Source organism: Poecilia reticulata, chromosome 9, assembly GCF_904066995.2.
Source record: "Poecilia reticulata chromosome 9, P_reticulata-male-v2, whole genome shotgun sequence".
Lineage (NCBI taxonomy): Eukaryota > Metazoa > Chordata > Actinopteri > Cyprinodontiformes > Poeciliidae > Poecilia > Poecilia reticulata.
The window spans coordinates 4,726,273-4,754,072 of record NC_088838.1 but is presented as its reverse complement, the minus strand read 5'-3'; the positions used below and the strand labels follow the sequence as shown (position 1 = coordinate 4,754,072).

Below are 27,800 nucleotides of genomic sequence, written 5' to 3'. Positions count from 1 at the left end.
TAGTGAGAAAGAAAAGAAAAACTCCCATGCTACCCATGAGCCAGTGCAGTGCTCATCCTGTCTGGTTCACACGCAAAGAGACAGATGCATAACTTACCACCAGCTATGATTCTTTGAACTGTGAGGCAGAGGCTGCTCTGATCACCTCCACACGGGGAATTTCAGATCTGATGTGGTTGAGAGAGAGGGCTCAAGATCGCTTACATTTTCCAGTTGACTGTCATTTAAATGCTGCTTTAAGTTTAAAATTCAATGGTATTCTGACTAGATAGGAGATCTTCACAGTAGTGTGTCAGACGGTTTGTCTGTAAAAAATGTTTTATCTGAAGAGCAGAAAGCAAGACCCGAGGCGACCAAACTGTTGATTGAAAGGCATTCTTGGCATATATCCAGATTTTTAACAACGTCATGACCTGAACGTCCTCTGGAGAGAAAACTGCCTCATCTCACCTGCGTCTTGGCAGCTCTTTGATATGAATTTTTGTTGTCAAAGGAGATGAAGGCTGCATGCAGGATCAGACGGTCCATTTAAATATGAGATCACACCGAAACATCTAGACATGCCACTCTGAACAGGATTTCAGCTACACAGACTGGAAAACTACACAGAGGACTGACACTATAGGGACAGAGGAATGCTTCATCAGTCCCTTCTACCATTGACTATCACTGATGAAACGAGAGACAAACTCAAAATATATTTTACCTGAACTCTTCTTAGTACGTTCTCGAAAGCACAGAAATAGTTTTAAAATTATTTAGCGCTGTGTGTCGTAATCGTGCTCTGAAAATAAAAACTCACCCATCAGAAACTGAAGACTTTAATGCCTCCAATTATACAAGTAGTCCAGGTGTGTTCTCACCAGAATATTTCTTCAAAGTAAGGACGATACATCTGTTAGCTTCAAGATGTCCAAACATTCTCATGTCCTGTCACTCTCTTTCTGATGCTAAACAATCCATCTGCACGTTGTAAATTAACTCTGGAGAAAGTTTGCGGCTGAACGACAGCGTCCCAAATCTTCTTCAGATATTGTTGCGACGATGGCGTCAGACATGTTGCATTCCAGCTTTTCCACTTTGAGTCCAAAGCATTCTTCAGCTTCAGCTCACTTCTAAATGGAAACTCAGAATTAAGTAACTATGCGTTCCTTTTAAATGTATTGGCTGAAATCAATAAGAAAAGCTTGTGACTGGTCAATAAAAGCTGGTATGTTAATCAGCTGTGGGCCCAAAGCACAGAAACTCAGTTGGCTGCTGGCTCCAGTTTACTGTGTGAAAAAGCTGAATTCAAACACAAAGTTTATCATTTTAAAACTCCTCAAACTGCTATTTAAAGGGCGGATTGTTCATGACTAGTTGATTTTGTAAAAAAACAACAGAAATGACTATTTTCTCAGAAATTGGTGGTTTTTATACTTTTTCTCTGTGTTTTGATGACTTGTTCCTGGTTTTGCTGTAATGTGCATACATTCACACATTGATGTGTGGCAAGGAAAGCTGGAACTAAGTCTGCAACTTTTCGGATTGTAAGACAGTTATCCCTGTGAGCAACTGAGGCTCGAAAAATAGAGTAGCTTTCACAGTCAGTCCTGTTTCGTAAATGGGGTTTAATAATTTGGTTCTCCTGTCGTCACTGTGACGCATCAGACCCTTACTGCTCTAAAAGAACAACCAAAACACGCTGCATCTCCAGGAGGCTACAGCCTCAGTGCTGTACTCAGCATTCATCACATAAGAACAAAATTAATATTTGATTTGCATCGGTACGGCCAAGTCTTTGTGCCTCGTAGCAATGTTCTGAGGAAATAAAAAGCCTTCCACACACACAAGGTTTGACCTGTTGGGACTTCTTTTAGAATAAAATTTAAGAAGAAAAAGTTAACTCACAAAGTTGTGTAAACTTTTGAAATGTCCAAATAAGTCCGTAGCTCTCATTAGCAAGAACCAGCCTAACATTATAATTTTCTTCCTGCCAGGTCAGTTGTGTTCGCGTGGCTCTTTCCACGCCGTGTTAGCTCAGCTGTCCATCTGCTGCAGGCCTGCAGTCACACCCGCAGCTCTCCTGGCCTGCCGTGACGGTCGGCGAGAGGCAGCATCTGCACTACTGCAGCAGGGCAGCGGTTCGCATGCTGACAGGAAACATGCATAGAGAAAGCAACCAAAGCAGCAGCTTTACTGTACATTTAGAAGTTGTGCAGGAAAGAGGCTCGTTCCATGCCAGGCTTAATGACAGATATAGAAATGTGGTTCATGCTATTAACCCTTGTATGTAGAAATGGGGTCCAACCGACCCCACACATGTAAAACTTGTATCATTTTTCATAGTCCTCTACGTTTGCCTCAGTCCTCGCACACACAAGGGTTAAAATTATTTTTTTTGTAAAATTTTGTGGGACTGTTAGGTTTTGTTTATTGTTAGGAGCTTGACAAGAAGAACGGAAGATAGAGCAGAAGAAGAAGACATGCAGTAAATAGCCCAGGATCGGGAATCGTACCCAGGATAGCTGCACTGAGCGCTACATCCTAAAATATGTAGCGACCACTGAGCCTTGTGGTGCCCGCAGTTTACTAATAATGTTGCTTTTAATGTTGTTTTCAATGAAATATGCTTGTTATGTAAATTGCTCATACAGCTTAACAGTAGAAAAGCCATTCTAAAGGGACATACAGGTAGAAATAAAACCACTGTAATGGGTCAGACAGGAATAAAACTAATTTTATGAGAGTAACACCATAAATGTCGACAATTAATGTCACCAAAAGTTCTGAAAGCACAAGCATCTCACTTTTTAGGACTTCAAATGCTTATTTTAGATTATTTTGTGCTCTAGTGGCATTTTAATGAATAACACGCAGACAGGAAATAGATAGGAGAGAGAAGGTGATCTTGTAAGATTTTCTACAGCATAATATCCTAGTACGCTTGACATAAGATCAAATTAACTTACAAGTAACTTGTCAGCAAGATATTGGCACTTGCTTTAACTCAATAATTCCTTAATAGTGATTAAAATGTTATTTTGGCAGACTATTTCATTTATAACATGGGGAAATGTCTTGTATTAAGTGAAATAATCTTTTTCATTATTATTAACAAATTATTTACTTAAAACAAGCTCCTATGTCTTGCTGAAAAGTTACCTAAGTATTGAACATACCATGGGAAATGTAGTAAAGACTTTGTGAAAACTGCTTAATTTGTAAGAAAATCTTCAAATAGACACTAGTCAGTTGTAATTTTGACCCATTCTGCCAAGCTTAGTACACTTGAAATAAGTTTTGACTTATTTCAAGTGTACTAAGGTAGCTGCACTAGAAACAAAACCAAAACCACTTGGTGAGATTTAGTGTTTTTGCAGTGAATTCAAAGTCCAAATAAGAAGAAGCTGTAAAACGTGGCTGTCACACAAAACGGTGGACCTTGGGTGTGCTAACTTCACTCTGAGCTACGGAAACACAAGGAGTGCACTGGTAAAAAAAAAAAAAAAAATTAAACCAACAACCAGAAATGTACAGACTGGCGACCTGTCCAGTGTGACCCCGCCTCTCGCCCGGTACGCTAGCTGGAGATAGCCACCAGCAACCCTCCAACCCCACTGATGGACAAGGGTGTAAGAAAATGGATGGAACCAGAAACGTGACTGATCAATAAAATTGATTTATCACCCAGCCCTACAATGTAGCGAAAACACTTTTAAGTATTTCAGACTCTTTTGTGCAGCAGTTACTACTTAGTAACAAAATTGGGATCAAAGAGGGAGCTAAAAAGTCAAAGGTAGGTGTGTTTCCTGCCAGCTGCAGGGTTCAGGTGGATACATCAGCCTGGTCTCTCTGGAGGCAGGAGCACAACAGCATGATCCTGAGAATTAATTATCCCCACAACAGCAGTGAAGTGTAACAGACTGGGATGATGTAATCTTGGAGGCCATCTTCACCTCATAATGGGCCACCCTCTGGGACTCGGAGATGAGCTGAGCGCTGCACACTTTGCAGTAGCTGTCTGTGAATAGCCCTTGGTCCACCTCTGTAGACTTCATCTGGAAAGAAAGACAAACGCAGGAATGGAGATCAGAATCACAGTTAACATACTAATTCCTCTGCAGTGTGCAGTCAAGAGTTTCAATCTCACTTCAGTAGTTATGGAACTCAAATAAGAACAGCTGATTTCTCTGAATCACAAAGCTTCATGGCGTTGATGTGTGCATGTTGGGGAGGTTTTTGCTTGGCTCACAAACAGCACAAGAGCAAATGTTTAGCATTATGTGTTCACTATTCCAGGTTTGTTTTTCCTTAAATTTTTGGAAGTGCATTCACCAAACTACTAGAGGAGAGTTCCTGCAGATGCTTCAACCGGTCAGAAAACTGCCTGGGGAGGGCTCACTGGTGTGTCTGGTCATCTTCATGTGACAGAATGATTGTTCTTATAGTATCAAATTCTACTATGGCATTAAAGTGTTTGCTGGTGCTGACCACCTGGTTAGACACACAGTCCTTCAGTCTCACAAACTGCAGACTGCTTGTGAGGTAGTCATAGATCCAGGTGATTGCTGAGGCCTCCACTTGTGTCTTCTGGAGTTTCTCACAAAGCAAATCAGGCTGAATTTCATTAAATGCACTGGAGAAATCAACATGATCCTCACAGAGCTGCTTGCTTTGTCCAGATGACAGTGGGTTTGTGGAAGCAGGTGTATGGCGTCTTCAACTCCAACTCCAACTCCAAACTGCAGGGGGTCCTGATATGCATTTGTTTGCCTTCTCAGGTAAGCCGACGGCATCACATCTCATACTTCCATTGTCCCTAATCAATATTTTATCACCTGAAGCATTTAGCATCAGGACCAGATGCTGAGCAGCCTTGGAAAGCACTCGGCCAGAAAAACCATCCTGTGCCAAATATCCTATTTCGGACTCAACACTAAACGTCTATTTCACAATGATGAATAAATTACTACAGCAGATCAGGCTGGCAGGTTTTCCAGGAAATCCATTAAAATATATGATGGAACTTTGGTCTAAGCGTTACACAAAAATATAAGGGGCACCACAGAGCGTTCAGCTTTACAGCTGGGCCCTCTCTTATTGCAATTACTAATTCAGTCAGGCTTCTATCAGGGGCTCACATTTCATATTTGGATGCAGTCAGGCTGAACCCAATCACCATCTCTGGGCACGTCTTCATTATGAGAAGCAGGAGACATGAGAACTGACTATATGTATTTTGAAGCAAACTTTCATTGACGTCTTTGAATGCAAATGAGACCGGAAAGCAAATTGTGTTCTTTGTTTTAAGTCGTCCTCCAACTTCTCCTCACAAACCCACAACTTGCTCATTAACATTTCTTTAAACATATCATTAGGCCCTTCTATTTGTTCTACAGAAATGACATGTACGTGATTAACTGATGATGATAAAGGGTGTAACAAATTTAAGATGGAAAAATAAATTCTTGTAAAGATTTTAGAAAAGTCAAAACTCATTGCTGTCCAGCAATTAGTTATTTATGGCTAAATATAAGATATTAATATGAGCTTTGCGCATGAAGGTGTGTGCTTTGCTTACACCCCATTGCTGGTTGAGTCTCTTATTTTGAAATAAGACATCAGGTTCCCCCAGTACTTTAAAAGCCTGGTGGGCCATCAGACTTTTCTTGCACCCCACCAGGGTTAGTGTTGTTTGTTTATTATATGTTTTTTTATACACCAATAACAATGTTAGGGGTTAAAGAGTCTCTTCAGTAAAATGGCTGAAAGCATCATGGCAACATATTACGGTCAGTATTTGAACACACAGGGGGTCTGAGGACAGGTGTCTTTTTTTATTCACTGGAACTCTGTAACCACCGGTCTACACACCAACAACTTCAGCAAATAAAGTGACAAGACACGTATAAAGAATCAAAAAGTTTTGATTCATACTTTAATTAGTATGAAACAACTGAAGTGGAAAAAATGTATGTTTTATGTTTGCCTTTTTTAATATCTTGCACTTGGTGTTGTATTGTTAATAATGTCTTAAAAAACACATAATTACCTAGTCATATTTTCAAATTTCCTGTCAACTTTAAGCATTTTTTAACTCAGAAACACAGCGGATGTTTAGCTCCTCTTTCACCAGGCTTAGCAAAACTTCTGGAGGAAACCCTGAGAAAAGAAGGAGTCATTTATTTACCCTGTTGTGTTGACAGAGGCAATTAATAAAAGCTGTTCCTCAGGCTTGGCTGACAATTACTCACAAAAATATGAAACATTTTAAAACCGTTTTTATTTTTAATTATAGGTACTTGGTTGGCAAAGAAACAGTGACAGAGTGACAAATTATTTGTAAGCACTATGAGAACTGCTAACTGTTAGCTGTCAACAACATCAAAATTAGCGTCTGCCTCAGACCTTCTTAAACTGGTTTAGGATATTCCCAGTTTTCACAGCAAGAACCTATAAGATGCTTTGCCACTATCAAAGTATTGCCAAGATTGGCGTGATTGGTAAAAGCAAAGGGAACCTTCACAAAAACGTTACTGTTGCAAAACATACTGTATTTCAAAACTGCTGAATGTTCCAGTGAGTGTTATTGGAGACTGATTTCGGTATAACTGGTAAGGGCCACAAATCCATGTAGGATTTCTGAAAAAGAGTCATGACAATGATGAACACAGTTGATCAAAGAGCCTTGGAGGACCAAAAATATATTGAAATACCAGACAGTTTTTTCCATTCAAACAATAAGCGACCACTCAGTTGCAATGGCTTCCCTGCACAAGACTCCACTGCTGAAGAAAAAGCACAATGAGGCTTATTTAAAGTTGACAGCAAAGGTTTTGGACTGTCCAGTACAAATGCTGATAACCCAATCCCAAATCAAGACTGTTTGGGTGTCATTGGACACATCATGTTTGGAGGATAAATAGAAGCTGAATAAACCTGAAGGCAGGATGAAGGGGGAGATGCACTCTGTTCACGAGAGACTGAAGTTGAAACAAATGTGAAAGTGAATTTTAATTAACAGCAAAGAAAACTCTTAATTGGTTTTCAGAGTGCATAGAATGAAGCCCCAGAACCTGTGAAGGTTTGAAGACAGCTTGGCAGAATGGGTCAAAATTACAACTGACTAGTGTCTATTTGAAGATTTTCTTACAAATTAAGCACAAAGTCTTTACTACATTTCCTTTGGTATGTTCAATACTTATTCCCTGTTTCATTCCACTTCTGTACCAATAACTACATTAGTGAACTATTTTGCTTTGAATTCTTTATATCTGTGGAATTGTTGACATGTCATGTGAATCATTTACATACTAAAACTGAGAAAACTGTTGACGTATTCAATGCACATTTTACAAGCTGTAGATCATTAGAAATATTACAAAGAATCAAAACCAAGAGCAAGTCATCATATGAGGAATTATTCTAATATAACATTTAAAAAGACAGTCCCAAAACTTAAATTTTGGTTGTGATAATATATCAACATGCCAATGCAGGATGTAAAACCCATGATGAGTTTTGTGACCCTTTGGTCTTTCTAACGTAAAGTATGACTGTTCTATGAAGTTACATAAAGGGTCTGGATTATCTCACTTTTTGCCAAAACCCCGATGGGACAACGAGGAAAATATTTGCAATTTTTTGCAACTGCGGGTTGTTAACTTTCTGTCACCCAGTTCTTTTGTTTCCAGCCCAACAAAATCAGCTGGAGTCAGTTTTAGTTTTCACAAGTCAAAGTCTAATTGATTTTTGATGACATATAGAGTTGTACAGCACTGGACTCCTTCATGCAGTATGAATGAACACCACAGAAAGAGCAACGTAATCAGAGTACATTACATATTTATCTTCTTGGGCACGCACACCCTGGACAATAGGCTGGACTTCAGCACGCACCGCATACTACTTGGACATATGCTGACGCCGTGGGCAGGCCAGCATCTGCACACGCCAAGTCGTTGGAATGTGATGCAAGTGTGTGTGTGTGTGTGTGTGTTTGAGGAAGTGTGTTGTTTCAGGTGTGCAGCTAAAAGCAGCAAAAATACTGATGAAGACCTTGAAAGTTCAACAGTGCTCTGTCTCTCAGCTTAAAGTTTTATGTTGATATGAACACCAGCAGCCTGGAGTTCCATAAAGCTTACAAAGAGAAGAAGTTGAGAAATTTCATAAAAATGTTACCACAGAAACTAATTTGTATATGGTTGGTATCATTTCACAAACAGTATCCAGTGAATGATTAATATAAGTTTACAGCCACATGCTAGCTGCCAGCATATCCAATGGTAACATTATCATTGGTAGAAGTAAGTTTTCAGGTTGACATTGACATGTACTTTTGTTGATCACGACTGGTTTGTAATGCATTTAAAAGGGAAAAACATCCAAAGGCTTGAATATTTTTCAAGGCATGAGACTCTCAGCATTAACTTACAGCAGCACTCTGTCCCTCAGTTGGTGCTGCATGCTGCGTGTCCTGTAGCACAGAGCAAACAACCAAACTCACTAAAGCCTTTCAGAAACTCAACAGAACAATCGCTCAAAAAGAAGAAATAAATACCTAAATCAGTAATGCTGCCTTCTCTTCAGTCATGCAATCAGTTGATAGTGGTGTAGTTTCCTTTTTTACTCTCCGTAGACAAACCACACAAATTAGAGCCTTAAAAAGCCTAGTCAGCTCTTGCCAGCAGCGGACCTGCTGCCTGTTTTTGCACGGGCACACAGATGCTCAAAATGAATGATTAATCACCCGAAACTCCATGGCATCAGAGGCAAAATCCGCAGCAGCATGTAAACAACAACAACACTCTTCTCTCAATTTATTTTCCAGAGCTAAACTAAGGTTTTAAAGCAGCATATTTGCCCTGTAAATCTTAGGTTTATTTACTGGGTTTTGAACTGATTCCATTTTCATACCTTTACTAGAATAACATTAAAAAAAAAAAAAAAAATGTCAATCAGCAGAACAATGTTTTCTGTTAAATTTGTCTGCAAATGACGAGTCAACAAGTAATATCAAAACACTGATGTTACCTAGCATTAGCCTGGCATTCAGCAAATTGGTCTACATAAAAACAAAAACACATTTATTAAAGGAGGGATATGATGAAAATTGACTTTTTTTAGCTCTACATCATGTGATAATGTTATTCCCTCATCAAAAACATACCTAGAGTGTTGTCTTGACTCTTTGATGCATGTTTGAGAAATCCTTTAATCTCCCGTGGCTTGCTCTCTGTGCTTGCTCACAGAATGTGCCGCCTATTTATCCAACGCTCCGCTTTGGAGCTGCAGTCTCCAGGCGAGCTCCAAACCCCCGAGACTCCCCCACTCAGCTCCTCCAGACTAGCAGCAGCAATTTACAAACACCTGGTGGAACTGCACATCTGCTGAACTTAACATTGAAGCGTTTGATACTTGTCAATCAAACTTCTTCTCAGTCCAACACTCCTAAAAACAAGTATAAACAGCATCATGGAGGAGCAGTGATGTGATGATGTGATCAAAGTGGAGAATAGGAATAACTTGGAGCTTCTTAAAAAGACAAAAACCAATTTTGAAGAGTCGAGTCAAATTTCTTGAAGAGTCGAGTCAAATTTCTTTCAATACATACATATAATATACTATAAGAAACACTTTGATATATACAGTAGTTTTATGACAACTGAACGTAATGTAGTTAGTTGAACTATTGTTCAACTAACTACATTACATTACAAAATGTTATTACATTTTATTGCACAACAGTTAGTGCCATTTTATTGCACAACTATGTGTCTGTAAAACACATAGTGCCTGTAAAGCCCCTTTAACAACGTCTAACAGCAAAGTGTGTCCAGGACTGTGAGGTTCCAACAATAGTATGGCAGAATTTGCAATGTGAGTTCAAATGAGTGGGAAGCACAGCGCTTTAAAGACCAGATCCAGCTCAGTAAATTAACATGTGCCTCTCCTTGGCGATCAATTCATTAAGCTAATGGATTTCTGTTTCAAAACCACCGTTAAAATTACAAAAGGCTGACTCTCTCAGAAATGAAAAAAATATTCATTTTCACTGAGAGTAATCGGATAAGGGGAAGCAATCACAATCACAAGCCCACAGGGAGGTCACGGGGGGGAGGGGAGGGGCAGGGGGGGGTGGGGGGGGGGGTTACACAACCTGATCATCAATATGTGATCAGAGCAGCTGTTGTCAGCAGAGATCCAGTCAGGCAATCTCAGCGAAGCGCCATGAGGTCATTACAGAAGTCATGTCGCCGCTCGAAGGAGAAACAACACGTGGCTGGTGGAGGGCAGGGTTGGGGGGGGACACTGAAGCCCACCTTGATTTGACGCTGGAATTAACAGAAGGCTAACTTGCTTCTCACACAGCCAACTCTGTTTAACATCCGTCTGCGATGATGACGACAAACTAGCAAACAAGCGAAGGCTGAGCGGAGGCTGCTGGAACCGCAGGGAGCAGCGAGATGAGAGGGAGGTCGCAGCGGCCACTGACCAGCAGATGTTACAGCACTGAAAGGTCAGCTGTAATTAATCAAGGAGAGAGTTGAGCCTCCAAGCTGGACCGGTGCCCATGCAGACAAGCTGGACTCACACCAGCCTGCCCAGTATTTACTTTCTTAACTCCGGACAGCCAAGGTGATCGATTCTGTTCTGCTGCTCAGAGGATCAAATTCACACAAGCAGGCTCAGATCAACAAATGTTACAAATCTAATTACCGTTTTTACTCACTTGCTAATAATCCGTTCAGTTATTTTTTATGATTCTCTTACTCCTACTTCTTTCTTCATTAATTGATTTATTATTTATTGCGACAGGTCTAGTCCTTAGTAAAACACCTGAAATTGGTCCAGATCACTAAAGAAAACTGTTATGGGATGGAGAACGTTGACGTTGCAGACAGCGTAGAAAGACGGGAGCAGCTGTGTAACCTCGGATGTGTTCTCTGTGACCCGTACGGCTCACCGTACCTCTGACTTCTATCATTATCAGCATTTTGTGCAGCTGGTGCTCTGGGGCCAAAGAGTCAGTCAAATATTGCTCCCAGGGGGGGAAATTGAGCAAAACGGGGGAGTGTTGCAGCTCGATAGCACAGCAGAGAGATTGCACTTTATAACCCCGTTGTCCTGATCTGAGCTTTGTGTAGGCCGCGGTAAGTAGAACTGGAATGACATGCCCCGAGGTCAGAGCAGTGAGCAGTTACCATGCGTTAGATGCTAAATGGCCCGTTCACATGGAGTGTGGCTTGACCTGCATCTACACATCTGCTGATGAAACAAATTCACACTTTCATTCTACAAACTTCCTCAACTTTAGTTACGCTTAAGCCGGGGCACAGTTAGAGGAAATAGCAACAAAAAAAAATTCACAATTAGGATGTGGTATTGCAGAGCAATATATATATATATATATATATATATATATATATATATATATATATATATATATATATATAATTTTATTTTCTCAAACCAATATCTGTGCATTGACATTCAGCTAAGACTTAAATACTTCAAACCGTCTTTCATTGCAGTAACAGCTGCATGTCTTTTCAGGTACATCCACACCAGCTGTTCACATCCACTGTTTTTTAGAGATTTTCCACCAGACCTAGGCGTGAGCTTTGATTAGGCCACACTTAACACATAAATCTAAACCTTGTTACGGAGCACAGAGAGTAACACACATTTGCGACTATGCCTTTTTTTTGTCAGAGCTAATCAACGCTGCAGACTTCAGTGACAAGCTGAAATGGTTCACCATATCTTGCTAAATTCTTGGAAAGTTGAAATTGAAATCCTTGAACACCGTTCACTGTTCTTCACAGCAATCACAGAGCTTTGCGGTTGATTTCAGTAGATATATTTAGAACTCAATGCCTTATTAAACCTCTGAATTCTGTGTCAATGTTTTTTTTAATGTAATGTTTGTTGACATTTCTGAGTGCAAAGAGCTAATATCCTGAAAGCCGTTCAAAACATTTCCTTAGACACAAAACTGCACCAGTGATGTTATGAAAGAAATAGTGGCCTTCCAAATAAAAGATGTGTCGTTGTATTTTATGCACCTATAACAAAGTAAAGGAATTTGCTCTTTTACTCCAAACTCACGGTTCAAAGGTCATCAGCGGCCCACATGTGGCCCATTGGTCTGATCCAGACTCTTCAGTTGCAGCTTTGGGTGAATGTTTCGGGCTTTTCGCCCACCAGAAAATGAGCATTGATCCCAGTCTGTTTTCTCCCAGGAGTGCGCTGCAGTTAGCTCCATTCATAGTCTCACATTGTGAAAAGCTTTTCCTGCAAGAGACGCATTTCCATCCCATGATGCTTCCAGCTCTATGCTTCACAATCATGGAGGAGCAGGAGCGGGTTGTGCTACTCTTTTTTATAACAAATAATAATAATAATAAAAAGCTGATGTTGCACAAACAGTACTCACAAAGGCATTTTTCTTAGAAACTGTCACAAACTTCATTCGCCTCAGCTTTGTCTGCCTGTGTAGGCTGCTGCTTCTACTAGCTTGAACAGGCCGTCTGTTGATTAATTTGAACTCTGCTGCCACCTAGTGGCGGGAGGCTTGTTTAGCAGTCAAGCATGAATAAAGAAAATAATAAAGTTCTGCTTCTCACACCTCACCTTGCCGCTATTGGAAAAGTACTGACCAGGGCTGGATTTACAGGGATGTTGGCCCCTGGGCTGGAGCAATTTTTGGTGCCCTATCCGCTACAGAAAAAATATTTTGTTAATGCAAAAACAGGGGTGGGCGATATGGATTTTTGTGGTGATACTGTGATATCGATAAACATTATGATTAAACAAGTATTAATTACTTATTTTTTTAGGTAACTGTTTGGCTGTAAGTGCATGGCACATTAGTCTCAGCACCACAAACACAAATATTGTTCTTAAAAAACATTTCTATTTACAACAGGCTTCTTTAGGACAGCACTTACTTAGAGAAGTGTGATTTATATCACTGCTGCACTAAGTAACTGCATTCAATCATATTTTCCAAATTTACCGATATATGTGCTTGTGAAACTATTAGTGGAGAAAATAGCAAAAATAACATCTCCAACAATGCAGTCAATTTTCTACTTTTATTTACCATCAAACACTGAAATTTGGCAAGACAACAATAAATCAAAGATCCTTATCATAATCAGAGATTTTTCACAATAATTGATAAACAATGCAAAAAATGCCTAACCTCTCGTCTCTACAATAAAACATGGGTCATTCAGTTGGGATGATTTACCAGCCGCAGGGTTGACTCTATTGTGATCCAAAGCTGCCTTCTTTTTTTTCCACCGCTGTCAGTGAGAATATAGCTCTCTTTTTGGAAGCTTTGTCCCTTTCTTCTATAGAAAGCAGTAGTTTAGCAGATCTGAGACAAGTCTGGTATTTCTGAAGGGTATTTGACATTCTGCTGCTGTGACAGACTCTGCGACCTTTCATGAGCCCAACAAAGCTCTTGCTTTGTTTAAATGTTATATTTAGAGCAAACTGTGGGCTCTTTGAAAATAAATATGCTCAAGTAAAATTACTGGAGCCGTTTGTCACAGACTGCGCTATTTATATGAACCCAAAGACCAGTCACAGCCGACGCCATACGAGAGGATGAGACTGAAACAAGTGCAATAAGAAAATGCGAAGCAACAAAGAAGCCGAGCGACTTCAACACAACAAAAGCAAACAATTATTGATGACATAGAAGCGCTGGGCTTTAAAGACTTATTTATAGGCGTTCCAAATTAGAGACAGTAGACAAACCTATGAAGCGCTTAGCCCTTCGTTTGGAGGATTTCAGAAATAGAAACAGATGACTTCAAGGTTCAAGAAAATCCAAGACAATGAAGGAATGAGTCGAAGAAGCTTTTCTTCCAGGGCTGTTTACTTGGTATTTTGTGAAAAATTTTCCTGCTGAGAAAGTATTTGAGTGAAAGTATTTAAGCATAAGTCAGTGTCACATTAAACTGTCCACCGATGTGAAAACGTGACATTCTCTGGTGAAGCAACTTTTAGCTATTGCCATTATATAGTGCCTTAAAAACTATTCATCCCCTCAGGCGTTGGACCTTTTACAAATCTATCATGATCAAAATAACTTGACTCTGGACAAAAAATATTTAATGTCAAGATAAAATGGGGTGAATATTAAATGCACTTATTTTGTGTACGTATTTTGAATTCATTTTCATTGTTTTTTTAGATAACAAATTTCACTTTGACAGTAAAGCACTGATAAGACTTCACCTCCCCTCTCACACATATTGCTTGGGCATGTGTCCCTTCTCAAACTATTTTCTTTTCTTAAATTTGTCGTAGTGCACGTGACAACAGGGACCTAAATATGGGAGCGGCAGAAAAAATAAAAGCTCTACAGGCACAAAACAGAAAATGGAAGAGAGAGATTGATAAAGATATTGGAGGGATGAAGAAAAGCTTTTCAAAGTGACTGGAAAGATAGGTAAGTTATGTCAGTGTATCAACAGGAGAGCTGTAAATATTCAGGTTAGCTTAAGCTAGTCTAAAATGACAGGTGGTTGTTGTCAAACAACCGTTTGCTGTAGCTGTAGGCCTATTTACAATATTACAGATAATAACTAAATACCTAATAAGTTGTTTATGGTGAATCATAAAGCTGATAAATTATATAACAAGGGTTCCCAACGCTGTGTTTTTTTTATATTTCATAAGTGCTATTTTGCTACAAGTGTTAGAACGTCAGGAAAAACTCTCAAGATAACTAATATTGTAAAACAGAAGTCATACATTAAGTGTAGATATTATTAAATTATTTAGTTTTAAAGTAAACTTGGGAGATTTTATCATCTAAAATGCACCTTTTTCTGTAAACTGGACGTTAACGTTCGTGAACATTAACGGTTCTGTGACTTGGTGAATTCATGACGCTTTCAAGTGGAATTATCAAGTGTAATTTTCCACGAAAGAGGAGTTAAAAGTGAGTTTCTGAGCTAAATACAATATTTACTATTGTATTTCTGATTTAATTGAAAAATGAAGATTTACTGTTAGCGAGCGTCCTTATGCTGAACTCTGGTTAAACTCAGCAGGCGATAAAAACCATAGAAGTAATTGCAACTTTAGCGTTATGCTAACATGAGTGTGCAGTGATGCAGTGGAGGCATAGTCAGTGCTTACTGGGATTATTACAATAAACAACTGCAACGCTTGTCCTTTTATGCTGTGTTATTACAGATTTAAAGGCAGTACATTCAATAAACATCTGTTTGACCAAAAATATTGAGTTAGTAAGGCATCATATCTCAACAAAAAGCTGTAGTAACTTACAAAAGATCAACATAGGAATTGAGTGTGTTATTCAGTTTTGTCTAATAAAATATGCCCAGTCACAGAAGGGTAAGACGTAAGAGTGCTTTTATTTTATCCTGATTTAATCCCCTTTTTCTGCACCGTCAAGAGATGGTGTTTTTAAATGGGAAAAGGTGATTTATGAAAGTAGTTCTGTAGTAAGCCGGTCAGACCTGGCAGGCCCAAATGTGTAGTGAGGGTCTGCTGGGAATGTCTGGCGGAGTCCCCTGTGAGACGGAGCTTTAACTCCCATCTCCGGCAGAACTTCGAACACGTTCCGGGGGAGGTGGAGGATATTGAGTCTGAGTTGACCATGTTCCGTACCTCCATTGCAGAGGCGGCTTATCGTAGCTGCGGCCGCAAGGTTGTTGGTGCCTGTCGCAGTGGCAACCCTTGAACCCGTTGGTGGACACCTTCGGTGAGGGATGCTGTCAAGCTGAAGAAGCAGCCCTATCGGGCCTTTTTGGCCTGTGGGACTCCAGAAGCAGCTGATGGGCTGAAGCGGCATGCGGCTCGGGTGGTCGCTGAGGCAAAAACTCGGACGTGGGAGGAGTTTGGAGAGGCCATGGAGAAAGACTTCCGTACGGCTTCAAGGCGATTCTGGTCCACCATCCGGCGTCTCAGGAGGGGGAAGCAGTGGTAAACCAACACTGTTTATAGTGGGGATGGTGTGCTGCTGACCTCAACTCGGGACGTTGTGGGCCGGTGGGCGGAATACTTCGAAGACCTCCTCAATCCCACCAACATGCCTTCTGTTGAGGAAGCTGAGTCTGGGGACTCTGGGTTGGGCTCTCCAATCTCTGGGGACGAGGTGGTCAAAAAGCTCCTCGGTGGCAGGGCCCCGGGCGTGGATGAAATCCGCCCGGAGTTCCTTACGGCTCTAGATGTTGTAGGGTTGTGTTGGCTCTGCAATATCGCATGGACATTGGGGACAGTTCCCCTGGATTGGCAGACTGGGGTGGTGGTACCCCTGTTCAAAAAGGGGGACCGGAGGGTGTGCTCCAATTATAGGGGGGTCACATTCTTAAACCTCCCTTGTAAGGTCTATTCAGGGGTCCTGGAGAGGAGGGTTCATCGGATAGTCGAACCTTGGATTCAGGAAGAGCAGTGTGGTTTTCGTCCTGGTCGTGGAACACTGGACCAGCTCTACACCCTCAGCAGGGTCCTGGAGGGTGCATGGGAGTTCGCCAATCGAGAGCTTCAAAAAGCGAAGCTCTCGATTTACCGGTCGATCCACGTTCCCACCCTCATCTATGGTCATGAGCTTTTGGTCATGACCGAAAGAACGAGATCAGGGATACAAGCGGCCGAAATGGGTTTCCTCTGCAGGGTGGCTGGGCTCTCCCTTAGAGATAGGGTGAGAAGCTCAGTCATTCAGGAGGGACTCAGAGTAGAGCCGCTGCTCCTCCACGTTGAGAGGAGCCAGTTGAGGTGGGTCGGGCATTTGGTAAGGATGTCTCCTGGACGCCTCCCTGGTGAGGTGTTCCAGGCACGTTCCACTGGGAGGAGGCTTCGGGGAAGACCCAGGACACGCTGGAGGGACTATGTCTCTCGGCTGGCCTGGGAACGTCTTGGGATTCCCCCGGAGGAGCTGGAAGAAGTGGCTGGGGAGATGGAAGTCTGGGCTTCCCTTCTGAAGCTGCTGCCCCCGCGACCCAACCCTGGATAAGCGGAAGAAAATGGATGGATGGATGGTTGGTTCTGTAGTTAATGACAACAGGCTGGAGAAATTAATATGGATTTTGTATAAGCCTTATTAAACACTGGAATGCTAGAAAATGTGCAACATAGAGTTGAAAGAATGTTCCATATTCAATTTGAATTTGAATTTTACTGAGGGCATCATATTCTTAACTAGTCTGATACTCAAAAGTCATTATACTCCTAAATATTCCTAAGCACCTTGATAATTCTTTGAGTGGCATTTGCAAGTATGTTGTGGACTTTAGATCTCCCTGGAAAGCAATATTCAGCAAGTACTGTACAAAGGTGAGCACTGTACACAAAAAATGCAGCTTATTATGTTACCACTTAAAATACTCAAGCTAACAGGCTATGAGGTTTACTAATCTTTTAGGCTAAAAACAAGGTTATATATTAGACACAAAACTTGTTAGCATGCATAAAATCCATTTGCTGATTAATCCCAATCAAAGTAGAGCTCAAGTAAAACTAGTTTTCTGTATAACAGCTGTAATCAACAAATTTAGTTAACCGTGTGTGAAATTTTGGATTATAGTAGTGTTTAAATTAAAACTCCCTTGAGCATTTTTTGCATGTATATGGTCTACAAAAAATATTCTAATTGTTTTGTGTATTTCTGTTTTCAGTTCTCATTTGACAATCAAGAATCTGTCAAGAGTCCTTGTAACAACATTTCAAAATGAAAAAGAGACTCCCAAAAAATTATTAATGTTTCAATTACCAAGAATCTCATTGAACACATTCTTGCCCAGCAGTCTGGCTATTTTCTGGACAGGCTACTTAAGTATAATTGTGATTTAGATTTTTTGGAGTACATTGATGTTGAAACTAATATGGAAATTAAGGACCTAGATAGATTCCACGTATTCCTGTCAATTGGAAGGCCACTGATGTCATTGCCATTTATTTGTAATTTTACTGGTTGAAAAGTTTAATAGTTTAATCTAATCGTTGTTCACTTTTTCTCCAGTTTTTAGGTTCTTTAAGATTATTGTGATGATATTGAACATACTGCAACAATAACTAGTATTTATCCTCTACAGCCCATACTAATAGGGTAGACAGTCAGCCTTTAAAGCCACTTCTCATGAAGAAAGCACCACAGATCACTGAGGAGTATGAAATCACAGGTTTTAACACATAATGTAGTTAGTGTGGGGTCACTGAAAAAATCTGAGATCTGGTTGAGGCACTTGAGGTTAGCTCTAGAAACTAACATTTCTTTAACAACTACCAGCTGTCTCACAGTGTTGATGTGTATAGCCAAATCTACACGACTGGTTCCATACTGCCATTGAGAGCAGATCACAGAAATGAGCCCTTATCTGGTGAAGTCGTTCATATAAATGTGCCGTACTTTGATGATAATTGTAATGCTTATGCAGTAAACAAAACAAGTGACTATGAGTTGATCACATTAGCAGAAGTTTCTGATTTTCATCCTTTAGATTAGGGATGTCCAAACTTTTTTCAGTGAGGGCCACATACATAAAAATATAGGAGGGGCTGGGCCACTTACTAGAAATTAGATATGTGGCCTTAACTTCAGTGTAAGTTAGAAAAATCAATTAAAAGTGGTCAATATTTTATATTGCTGAATATAATTAAAGACAGCTTTCCATAAATTTATCTTTATTGATTTATTCAGAAAAAACTTTGGTAGCTATTTCTCAGCAGCCTCAGATTTCTTCTTAGAAGGTTTACAGTACAGAGAAAAAACAATAAAGGGGAAAATGGGACGGGTACATTTTAAACTTGTTATTTAAGTTCGTTTGAAACATTAACAGACTGAACTGCACTTAATAACAGGAGTGCATATAATTTTAGTAAATTATTCTGGTATCAGCTGCGCTATTTATGTAAATCGGGCCATCCACCTGCGGTGCTGATCTGACGCCACTTGCGCCAAAAATCCAGACAGATGTCACTTGGTCAAGTAGCCCATCTGCATCAGATGAGATCAGCTGACTTTGTACTCTGTGTGTTAACGAGAAAAACACATATAAGAAAGTGGTGCGCAAAGCAGGATAGAATTGATGCGTATTATTGATATTTGAAGCATGTGTACTTGCACATGCATTAACTCACAGGTACTGTAGAATATATTTTTTACTCACCTAAAGTGGGAACAACATTTCACTCAGTGGGAACAGTGCTGCTGGAGTAAACTGTGATTGAGATGCGAAGGACATTATGGAGATGGCAGTCGGTCATTTTGGTTCTCATTCTGCTTTTGTTTAGTGTTAACAGAGAAAATGGTATGTTGAGCCAAATAGACTCAGCATTTTTTTCATGTGGCGACTCATCAGAGGAAACCTTTCCTTTTCCAAGCCCTGGTAGAACTCAGGGAGGGAAAGCTGCTGATGTTGATTCTTCAGAGAATCATCACACTGGGTTTTGATGAGTTCTAATTGCAGATTCTCTTCCACTTCTTTGGGATTCACCAAGAAAGGAGTCATGAACAGCTTGATTTCTTTTTCAATGACAGAAAAATCCTGGAAGCGCTGTCTGAATTCCGTTTCGAGACATCACACACATATTTCCTTTTTTTAGCAGAAAGGTTGGGCTGTGGATAAGCAGTTCTATTCACTCACACCGTTTCTGAAATTTTCTGCACTCCCTTTCTACCTTCCGCTTCTTTGGTTCTGCCATGTTTAGTAACTTGGGGTAAATTTCTTCTGCGATTGTCCTTTTTGGTGGAGCAACTGCCTTGATCAACAGTAGCTCCCCCTGGTGTTAAAGCTAAGAAGTGCAATACACTCAAGCAAAAGTTGAAGTGTGGGCCATATTCTATTCTATTTATAAAATTTCTTGCTGTCCAATTAAAAGTGGACTGCGGGCTGTAGTTTGGACACCCCTGCTTTAGATGTTCTTTGGAGTTTTGGGACCACAGATATCTTGCATTCGTCTTGTATCATGTATCTTTATGTATCATGTATTGTGTATCTTGTGGCACCAAGATACAAAATATTGTACCTTGGTTTATGGCTGTAGTGTTGTAAATAGAAGTTGCAATTGGAATACAATTTTCATAATCGTTTTTATTAAGTTTATTGCCGTTTTTCATCAGTGTTCAATGGATGTTGAAAATATACAGAAAAACTGGTATTTTGTTAGCTTGAGTTGGTGATTTGAATTTCTATTTAAACTTTTTAATATTTGAGGTATACACTGAAGCTGCATCAGCTTTATTCTTGTAATGTACTTATTTATAATAAAATAATCTTTAATGTCCTCAAATGAAAGTGTCAATTTATGTCAAAATTACATACATTTGTGTTGATTTGAGTGACAACAGTTGTGTTAAAACATCAGTTGTGTCATAAATAACACATCGTGTGAGTTGATTAGGCACATGTGTTAAAATTTGACACATCACGTTGTTTTTGACACATCTGTTGAGAGTAGTAATAGTGAGGGTCTCTCTCTGCATGGTCAAGCCAATCTGCCCAAATCAGTTCTCGCTGTTACAGCTGTGTGATGAAAATCGTCTCATTTTAGTTCCAGGCTCTTGTTACAGGAGTGGAGTGGAATTCAAAAATGTATGTTTTCTACCTAAATATGCTACAGTTTGGAAGTGCCACAAAAGACAAAAATGACCTGACCAGGCGTAACGTTCAGTGGCGTTCAGTATTTGAGTGCAAGAAACATTTAGCAGTAAATACAAGCTATAGTTGTTGTTTGGTTTAATCCAGCGCCTCTAGTGGCTGTCAACAAGAAGACTCAATAACTACTTTTCTTCTTACTTTAAAATCAAACATAAAAACATTAGTTCTACTACTGAAAAGTGTTTGCCCCTTGCATGTTTGCCTCATGGTATGGTGGCCAACAGGTTCAAATACATAAAAAAATCAATGTAACAGAGAAGAGACACAAACAAAAAAGTCTACAACCACAAATAAAATGCAGCAAACAAAAAACGATGAAATGGAAGTCCGTCACCACTACTTGTGGCATATGGACTATTCGAAGACTCCTCTGAATTGCGGCCTAAAAATGTGTCCTTCTTTTCCCCAGATTTGAAGGATGGGTCCCGTGTATCTTTCGTGGTCCACCATATCCCATGACTCAATGTGGGTCCAAACCGGGGCAATGGCTGTGAAGAGCAGCAAAATTATTTTGCTGTATTACACTTATGTTTTTAGGCAAGGATGTAGATATATAAATCTCAAATATCTGCTCGGTTCATCAATACATCATCTAATTGCAATATTGCTCCGACGTTTTCAGAGATGTCTGCATTAACTTCCAGCTCCCTTTGCCAGCTGTCAAGTGGCTGGGCGCTCCAGGTTCGGCATATCGCAAGACAATGCCTAACTCCAGACATGTCATTTTAAAAGCTCCCACTAGTTTTCCCCAATGAGTTGAAGTTAAACACAGATATTAATAAGTCAGGTAGTATCTAGTTGTAAAATGTTTGGCTCAATAAAGTGTTTAATTTATTCCTAAGCAAATTGGTTTGACTGATTAAAGTTAAGCCTTCAAACATAATAGTTTTATTTAACCTGAGATCTGAAGAGTATTATATTGGAAAATGAGTAATTTGCATACAGTCCTTGTGTCAATGTGCTATACATGATTGAACATTTTAGAATTAACAAAGATTTCTTTTTTACCATGGAACAGTCTTTATTACAAAAGGTGAAGAATAATACAGAAATCAGGAGTAGAAAAACAAACGGTCCGTTTTTTTTCCTTCGCTACTCTGTGCTTCATGTTGTCACAGTTGCTAAGAAACAACACCGAGGTGGAGGCTAGGCAGCTAGCTGAAAGCTACAGCTTCTCTCTTCCAGTCGTTGATATTTGTGGCCTTCGAAGGACCCATCTTCCGTAGACCGGGCTGTTTCTCAAGGCCCTTGAAAGGATGCAGACCCTAAATTCGGACACAGCTGTTTTTTGTTCGACTCCTCCAAGTGGCCTGGAGCACTTCTGTTTTCAGCAATTTTTTTATTTGCATCTCTTTTTTTTGTTTGCTGCATTTGATTTGTGGTTGTAGTCTTTATTGTTTGCGTCTCTTCTCTGTTGCATAGCACTAATGTATTTATGTTTAAGACACTTATTTTAAAGTAAGTAAGAAAATAGTTATTGAGTCTTCCCATTGACAGCCACTGGAGGCGCTGGATTAAGCCAAAAAAAAACAAAAAAACACCTATAGCCTGGTCAGGTCATTTTTGTCTTTTGTGAAACTTCCACACTGTAGCAGATTTAGATAGAAAAATATATTTTTGAATTCCATCCCAAAAGTGGCTGTTTAGTTAAAAGACAACATCTTAACTGTTTGGGTTGCTTCCACACACTGGCAGCAGAAAACTCTGTGCATTTAAAAAGAAAACACAACAGCATGAATATAGCTTCAAAGAGGAGTGAGCGCCGCACTAAACATGTTCTACGTTTTAATGTTGCTGTGAGAGAGAAATGATCCAAACGGCAACTGCAAATGGAAATTAGCAGATGTTATATGTCTGAAATGCAAACTAATGACCTTTATCTATTCTCCTATTGTTGGTTTTTAAACTGAAAAGAAAATCAGCCGAGGAATCAACGGACAGACCTGCACGGAGGAACCGACAGGTGACCTGACTGAGCAGACCTTTCCCTTTGAACGCAGTGTTTCCCCCTAGGGGTTTGGTCTGGGGGAGAGGAAGGGCTGTTGCAAAGACGAACAATTTAATTCAGATGAGCAGCAATCACACTGTGCAACTGAATATATCTAACAGTTATTGAAGAAGTACTTCAACTTGTCTTGGAATACATTATTTGACAGAACATTCCCAAGGAAGAAAAAGGACTGAAAATGTTCTTGATTCATCTTTTATGTACTGTATTTATGTATCCCTCTTTATTAATATATCTTTTTTTATCGGTCTCTCTCCATCTTCCTGTCTCTCTTAATCTATCTTTTATCTGTTTCTCTCTCTCCATCTTTCAATCTTTATCTGCTGCATATTTTTCTCTAGCTATTATTTATGTATTTACAAGGGATGAGCCTTTTTCACTTCCGATATCGTATCTGAAGTTTGGTATCGAGTGATACCAGTGCGATACAGAAAAAACTACTGAATTGACTTAAAACCTTTTTTGTTGTTGTTGTGGATTTTAAACACAGGCATAAATGTACTGAATTACAAATGGATTTGATAACTGCACTAGTACAGCACACTTAAATACACCAATACTTCACAAGCTTGGTCAAACATGGAAAAACAACATGTTAATTTGTTCAGCCAGTGCAATTAGTAATTCTAAATATAATGTGAATTAAATAATAAATCATATCGTGCAGAGCACATAGAATTAGACTGAATAGATATGTCCCTATGAATCAGACACATTGTCACAGATACCCCATCTAGAATTTTTTTTTCCAAAATCAGATCTATGCAAATCTAGCATTGACCTACCAAGTCCAGTTTTATACAGCCAAAGAGAGACATTTTTGGTGATGACAGAAGCACTTGAGCTATTTTCTGTTCTTTTGTCATTTGTACTGTGAGTAAGTTATCGGTTTCAAGGTATACAAAGGTCACGGTTTTAAAACCACTAAAATTCTCCATCATGCTGTTTCTGCCGTGGTATAAGTGTTTTGTTTTCTTTTTTTTTTTTTTTAGTCTGGTCAGCTATAAAGTACAAGTTAAATCCCATCAGTCACATGCAGCTGCAGTATCACAACCCCTCAAAGAATACAGTTTGTGTGCTTGTACTCAAGACTTTGAAGTGGTGTAACTATTGTTTTACATTTCTAAAAGATTTTCAATAAGCTACAATTACAAAATTCCTATATAAGTGTTTTTGGGTTGCACAGTGGCGCAGTTGGTAGAGCTGTTGCCTTGCAGCAAGAAGGTTCTGGGTTCGATTCCCGGCCTGGGGTCTTTCTGCATGGAGTTTGCATGTTCTCCCTGTGCGTGTGTGGGTTTTCTCCGGGTACTCTGGTTTCCTCCCACAGTCCAAAAACATGACTGTCAGGTTAACTGGCCTCTCCAAATTGCCCCTAGGTGTGAGTGTGTGTGTGCATGGTTGTGTGTCCTGTGTGTCTCTGTGTTGCCCTGCGACAGACTGGCGACCTGTCCAGGGTGACCCCGCCTCTCGCCCGAAACGTTGGCTGGAGATGGGCACCAGCAACCCTCCTGACCCCACTGAGGGAAAAAGGGTGCAAGAAAATGGATGGAAGGTTTTTTTTCATTTCTGACTTAAAGGTAGGGATTTATTGTATTATCATTCATCAGGCTAAAGTTCTTATGATAATAATTTTGACTTACCCCATGACAAATTCCAATTACGGATGCTTAATAAACTGTCCTTATTTTTAGTTTTGTTATGTTTACTATTTTCTCCACTGTTTGTTCAATGAAAGCAGCAATATATGTCTATACAATTGAAAATATGATTAGATGCCGTTACTATGTGCAGTTTAATAGTATAAATCAACCTTCTTTATGAGACTGGGGTCCCAAAGAAGCATGTTACAGATGGGAATGTTTTTCAAAAGTAGCATTTATGTTTGAGAGACTATGATGTGCCAGCTATAAAAAAGAAGCAATAAATAGTTCTTATCACCACTATCACAATAGTACCACAAAATATTGTGATAAAACGTATCTACATCACCCACTCCTATTCGAATTTCAAGGCACAACTACTTTTGCACCAGAAACACATTCATACTGTAATCATAATACCGTGATACTGCGAAACCATGAAATTTTTACCTAATGTTATCATCCCATTATAATTTCATCTAACGAACTGGCAGATCAAAGCTTTACAAAATTGATCATCAGAAATTGACCATAAAATCTTTTGATCGTTGCATTTCTGACACATTAGTTAGAAATGTGCCAGTTTGGCTTAATTCACACTGCTGTTGTCTGTAGAGAACTTAACATTATCTCAAACTAAATCAGTTTAAAGAGCACTGGAGGCAAAAAAAAAGTACCCTCTGACCTCCTGCAGGTGGAGCAGAAAAACCGAAAAAACCATTCATCATATCTCAATAATCCATTCATTCTATTCTGTGGTTTTAAATGAAATCGTGACACAGAAGGTTCGCCCACTCCCCTTCTCCCTTTGCCTTAAATGTCACCTTCAGAGAAGAGTGGGGCCATTCTGCAGCATGCAGAGCAACCTGGGGAAGCACGCGCAGGATGGGGAGTTGATCGTCACGTTCTTGCTTTATTATTTTCTGACAAAGGAATGGGGGCTGCCACGGGGAGCGAAATTAACGTTACTTTGATAGACTGTCGCGGGAATTCTGACTTGAAGGTTTAAAAGAGAGCGGGTAGCGCTTCAGACCGCCTCTGTCCTGTCCGCAGCAGAGAAACCCGTTCAAAGGGGGCATCCCCCGGACCCTTCTGGGAGGGTTAGCTTACTTTTTAACTGCCCCTCACCATTAGACCCGCGGGGCTTCGCGCACCGCTTCGTTTCGGCTCCTAGAGGAAGCGCGCGCAGCAACAATCAGGGATGCCCACAAAATCAGCATGCAGCACCAACAGCTGTGCCTTTCATCCTCTGCAAGACAGCATCTTCAAACTCACACTCATTTACTTTTTTTCTCCCCCGTGTCAGGGAAAAGAAGGCAGGCGCGAGCGGGTGGAGAATGAAGGTACCTGTAACTCCACGCTGTAGCCCTCGTAGTAGTGCGTCGGGAAGACCCCCAGCAGTTGTTGCACTTGGATGGAAAGTGTACACTCCATGAACCAGAGGATACTGAGGTGCGGCAGACTTGAGTTGGAGACTCGTCTGCTGCTGACCGCGATACTACGCTGGAGTATCTATAATGTGCCGGCTGTCTCCGCCCCCGCTGCGCCGCCATTGGCCGTGATAGTTCAGCTCGGGCCAGGCGGCAGGAAGTGCCTGCTGCTCCCCACATTACTGAAATATCACCTGCACACACCTTTCACACAGAATGCTGATTTGTTGCAGGTCAAACACCACACAGGTTATCTGCCGAGATATACAAATAAAATTTAACATGAATGGCAGAAAATGTGGGCTAAAAAAACACACACACATCGAGCTGCTAAAAAACTTTCAAAATTAGTGTGAGCAATTATCAGTATTTTACCAACTTTTCATTTTGAATTAGTTTAAGGTTTGTCTTTAGACTTATATGTATTTATTGACAAAACTAATAAATACATTTATAAAATAGACTCAAAGAACAAATGAGTGCAAGGGAACCAAGAAGTTGCCAAAGTTACAGAGAAATGACAGTCATGTTTGTATTGATTTGGATCTGAACATCCATCCATTTTCTATACACCCTTGTCCCTAGCGGGGTCAGGAGGGGTGCTGGTGCCTATGTCCAGCAAAAGTTTCGGGTGAGAGGTAGGGTACACTCTGGACAGTTCGCCAGTCTGTCGCAGGGCAACACAGAGACACACAGGACAAAACCATGCACACACACACTCACACCTGGGAGAATTTAGGGAGACCTAGATCTGTACATAATAGAAGGAAAAAAGCCATGGCGACAGTTTCCAACTCTTAATTCAAGTAGTTTACTTTGTAACCCCCTCTTCAGGCCATTATAGTGCCAATTGCATGCTTATGAACACGTTATCTATGTGCTTTTGACCAAGTGTGACGTCTGATATTAAATGGTTTTGTACCTTGTGCCATATTTGTGAAGCTTGAAAACTTGTTCCTCAGAGCAAGAATGCGAAGAATGTGAATGTGAATCCATTTACAATGTATGATCAAAGGACATACATTTTTGCAGAGATACCGTGTGAGCATTTCATTTCTGAGTTCCAAAAGACAGACATGTCTGCAAATCCTTAAAAAGTCTTGAAAAGGCTTCAAATCTAAAATGAAGGATTCAAAAGGTCTTTAATTTAACAAAATACTCTAAATTGGCCTGTAATCATGCATTTACCCATCCATTATCCAACACACTTATCCCTTGTGGGGTCACCAACACCCCTGATGACCTCACAAGGGATCTCACCATGTTGGGTAATGGATGGGTGGATCTCAGCGGTTAACGGGTGAGAGGCTTTAACCATTGTTATGTGTTTTATTCAGTGTGATAATTAATTGCAAACAAATAAATGTTAAGGAAAAGTATTTTGCAAAGCATGTTCATCTGTCTAAGGTTAATTATTTCAGTTAAGGTCAGCAGAACACTACAAGATTGAAACTTAATCTAAACCAGAAGTTCCCAAACTGTGGGGCGCGCCCCCTAGGGGGAGGGGGGAGGAGCATTGCAGGGGGGTGGGCGCGGAAAGCCGTCTGGATGAAAAAAAAAACCAAAAAAAAAAACCTGAACGCTGTATGTGCTGGGTTTTTACCTTAGAATGGCCAACTCTGTTATTCCTATGTCAATTTGATACAGTAGGGGCTTCCACACTTCCCATATCTGTCTCGTCTGTCACTTTTATCAGCAGTTAAAACTGTTTAATCCGTTAACATGTGGTAACCTGTTTTTCCGAGCCGCCTTTAAACGCAACATGAGCGCTACGACACTCACGCTGGGTTTACACCTGCGCGGCAGTGAAGGAGACCTGCTGCTTCGGTGCAGAGCTACGCAGCAAACCAGCAAAACGCAAAGAACTTTTCACAGTTTTTCCCCCAAACTAACAGACTGTTGTGTAAAGGTGTTGGATGCAGATAATGATAGCTAAAAAATGACTAGCTAATATCAATACATCACCTTAAGCTTAACAAGAAGCCTGTTGGCTACTGATGTTGTCTATGTTCAGCTACGTACATTCATTTTGCCCCCCAAAAAAGTCAACCTCCCCTCCCCCCGCAGAAGTCGTTCAACTAGACAGTTATTT

At 40.2% G+C, this 27,800-nt stretch overlaps 1 protein-coding gene across 3 annotated transcripts in view; it reads right to left on the bottom strand.

Moving 5' to 3' along the window:
* zmat4a (zinc finger, matrin-type 4a) overlaps nt 1-25,826 on the bottom strand; it is an 88,957-nt gene extending 63,131 nt beyond the window's left edge. Inside the window, exons 1-3 of one of the 3 annotated variants that reach the window (XM_081611283.1) lie at nt 25,626-25,707; nt 15,643-16,979; nt 3,939-4,040 (exon numbers count right to left, since the gene is read on the bottom strand). In XM_081611283.1, coding sequence (XP_081467409.1) covers nt 3,939-4,040; nt 15,643-15,648 — 108 coding nt within the window. In that variant the 5' untranslated portion in view covers nt 15,649-16,979; nt 25,626-25,707. Of the gene's footprint in view, nt 1-3,938; nt 4,041-12,093; nt 12,393-15,642; nt 16,980-25,625 lie in introns of those variants that run through there. The other 2 variants (XM_008417301.3, XM_081611284.1) reach the window with 2 other exon arrangements.
* Nucleotides 25,827-27,800: the final 1,974 nt, after the last annotated feature.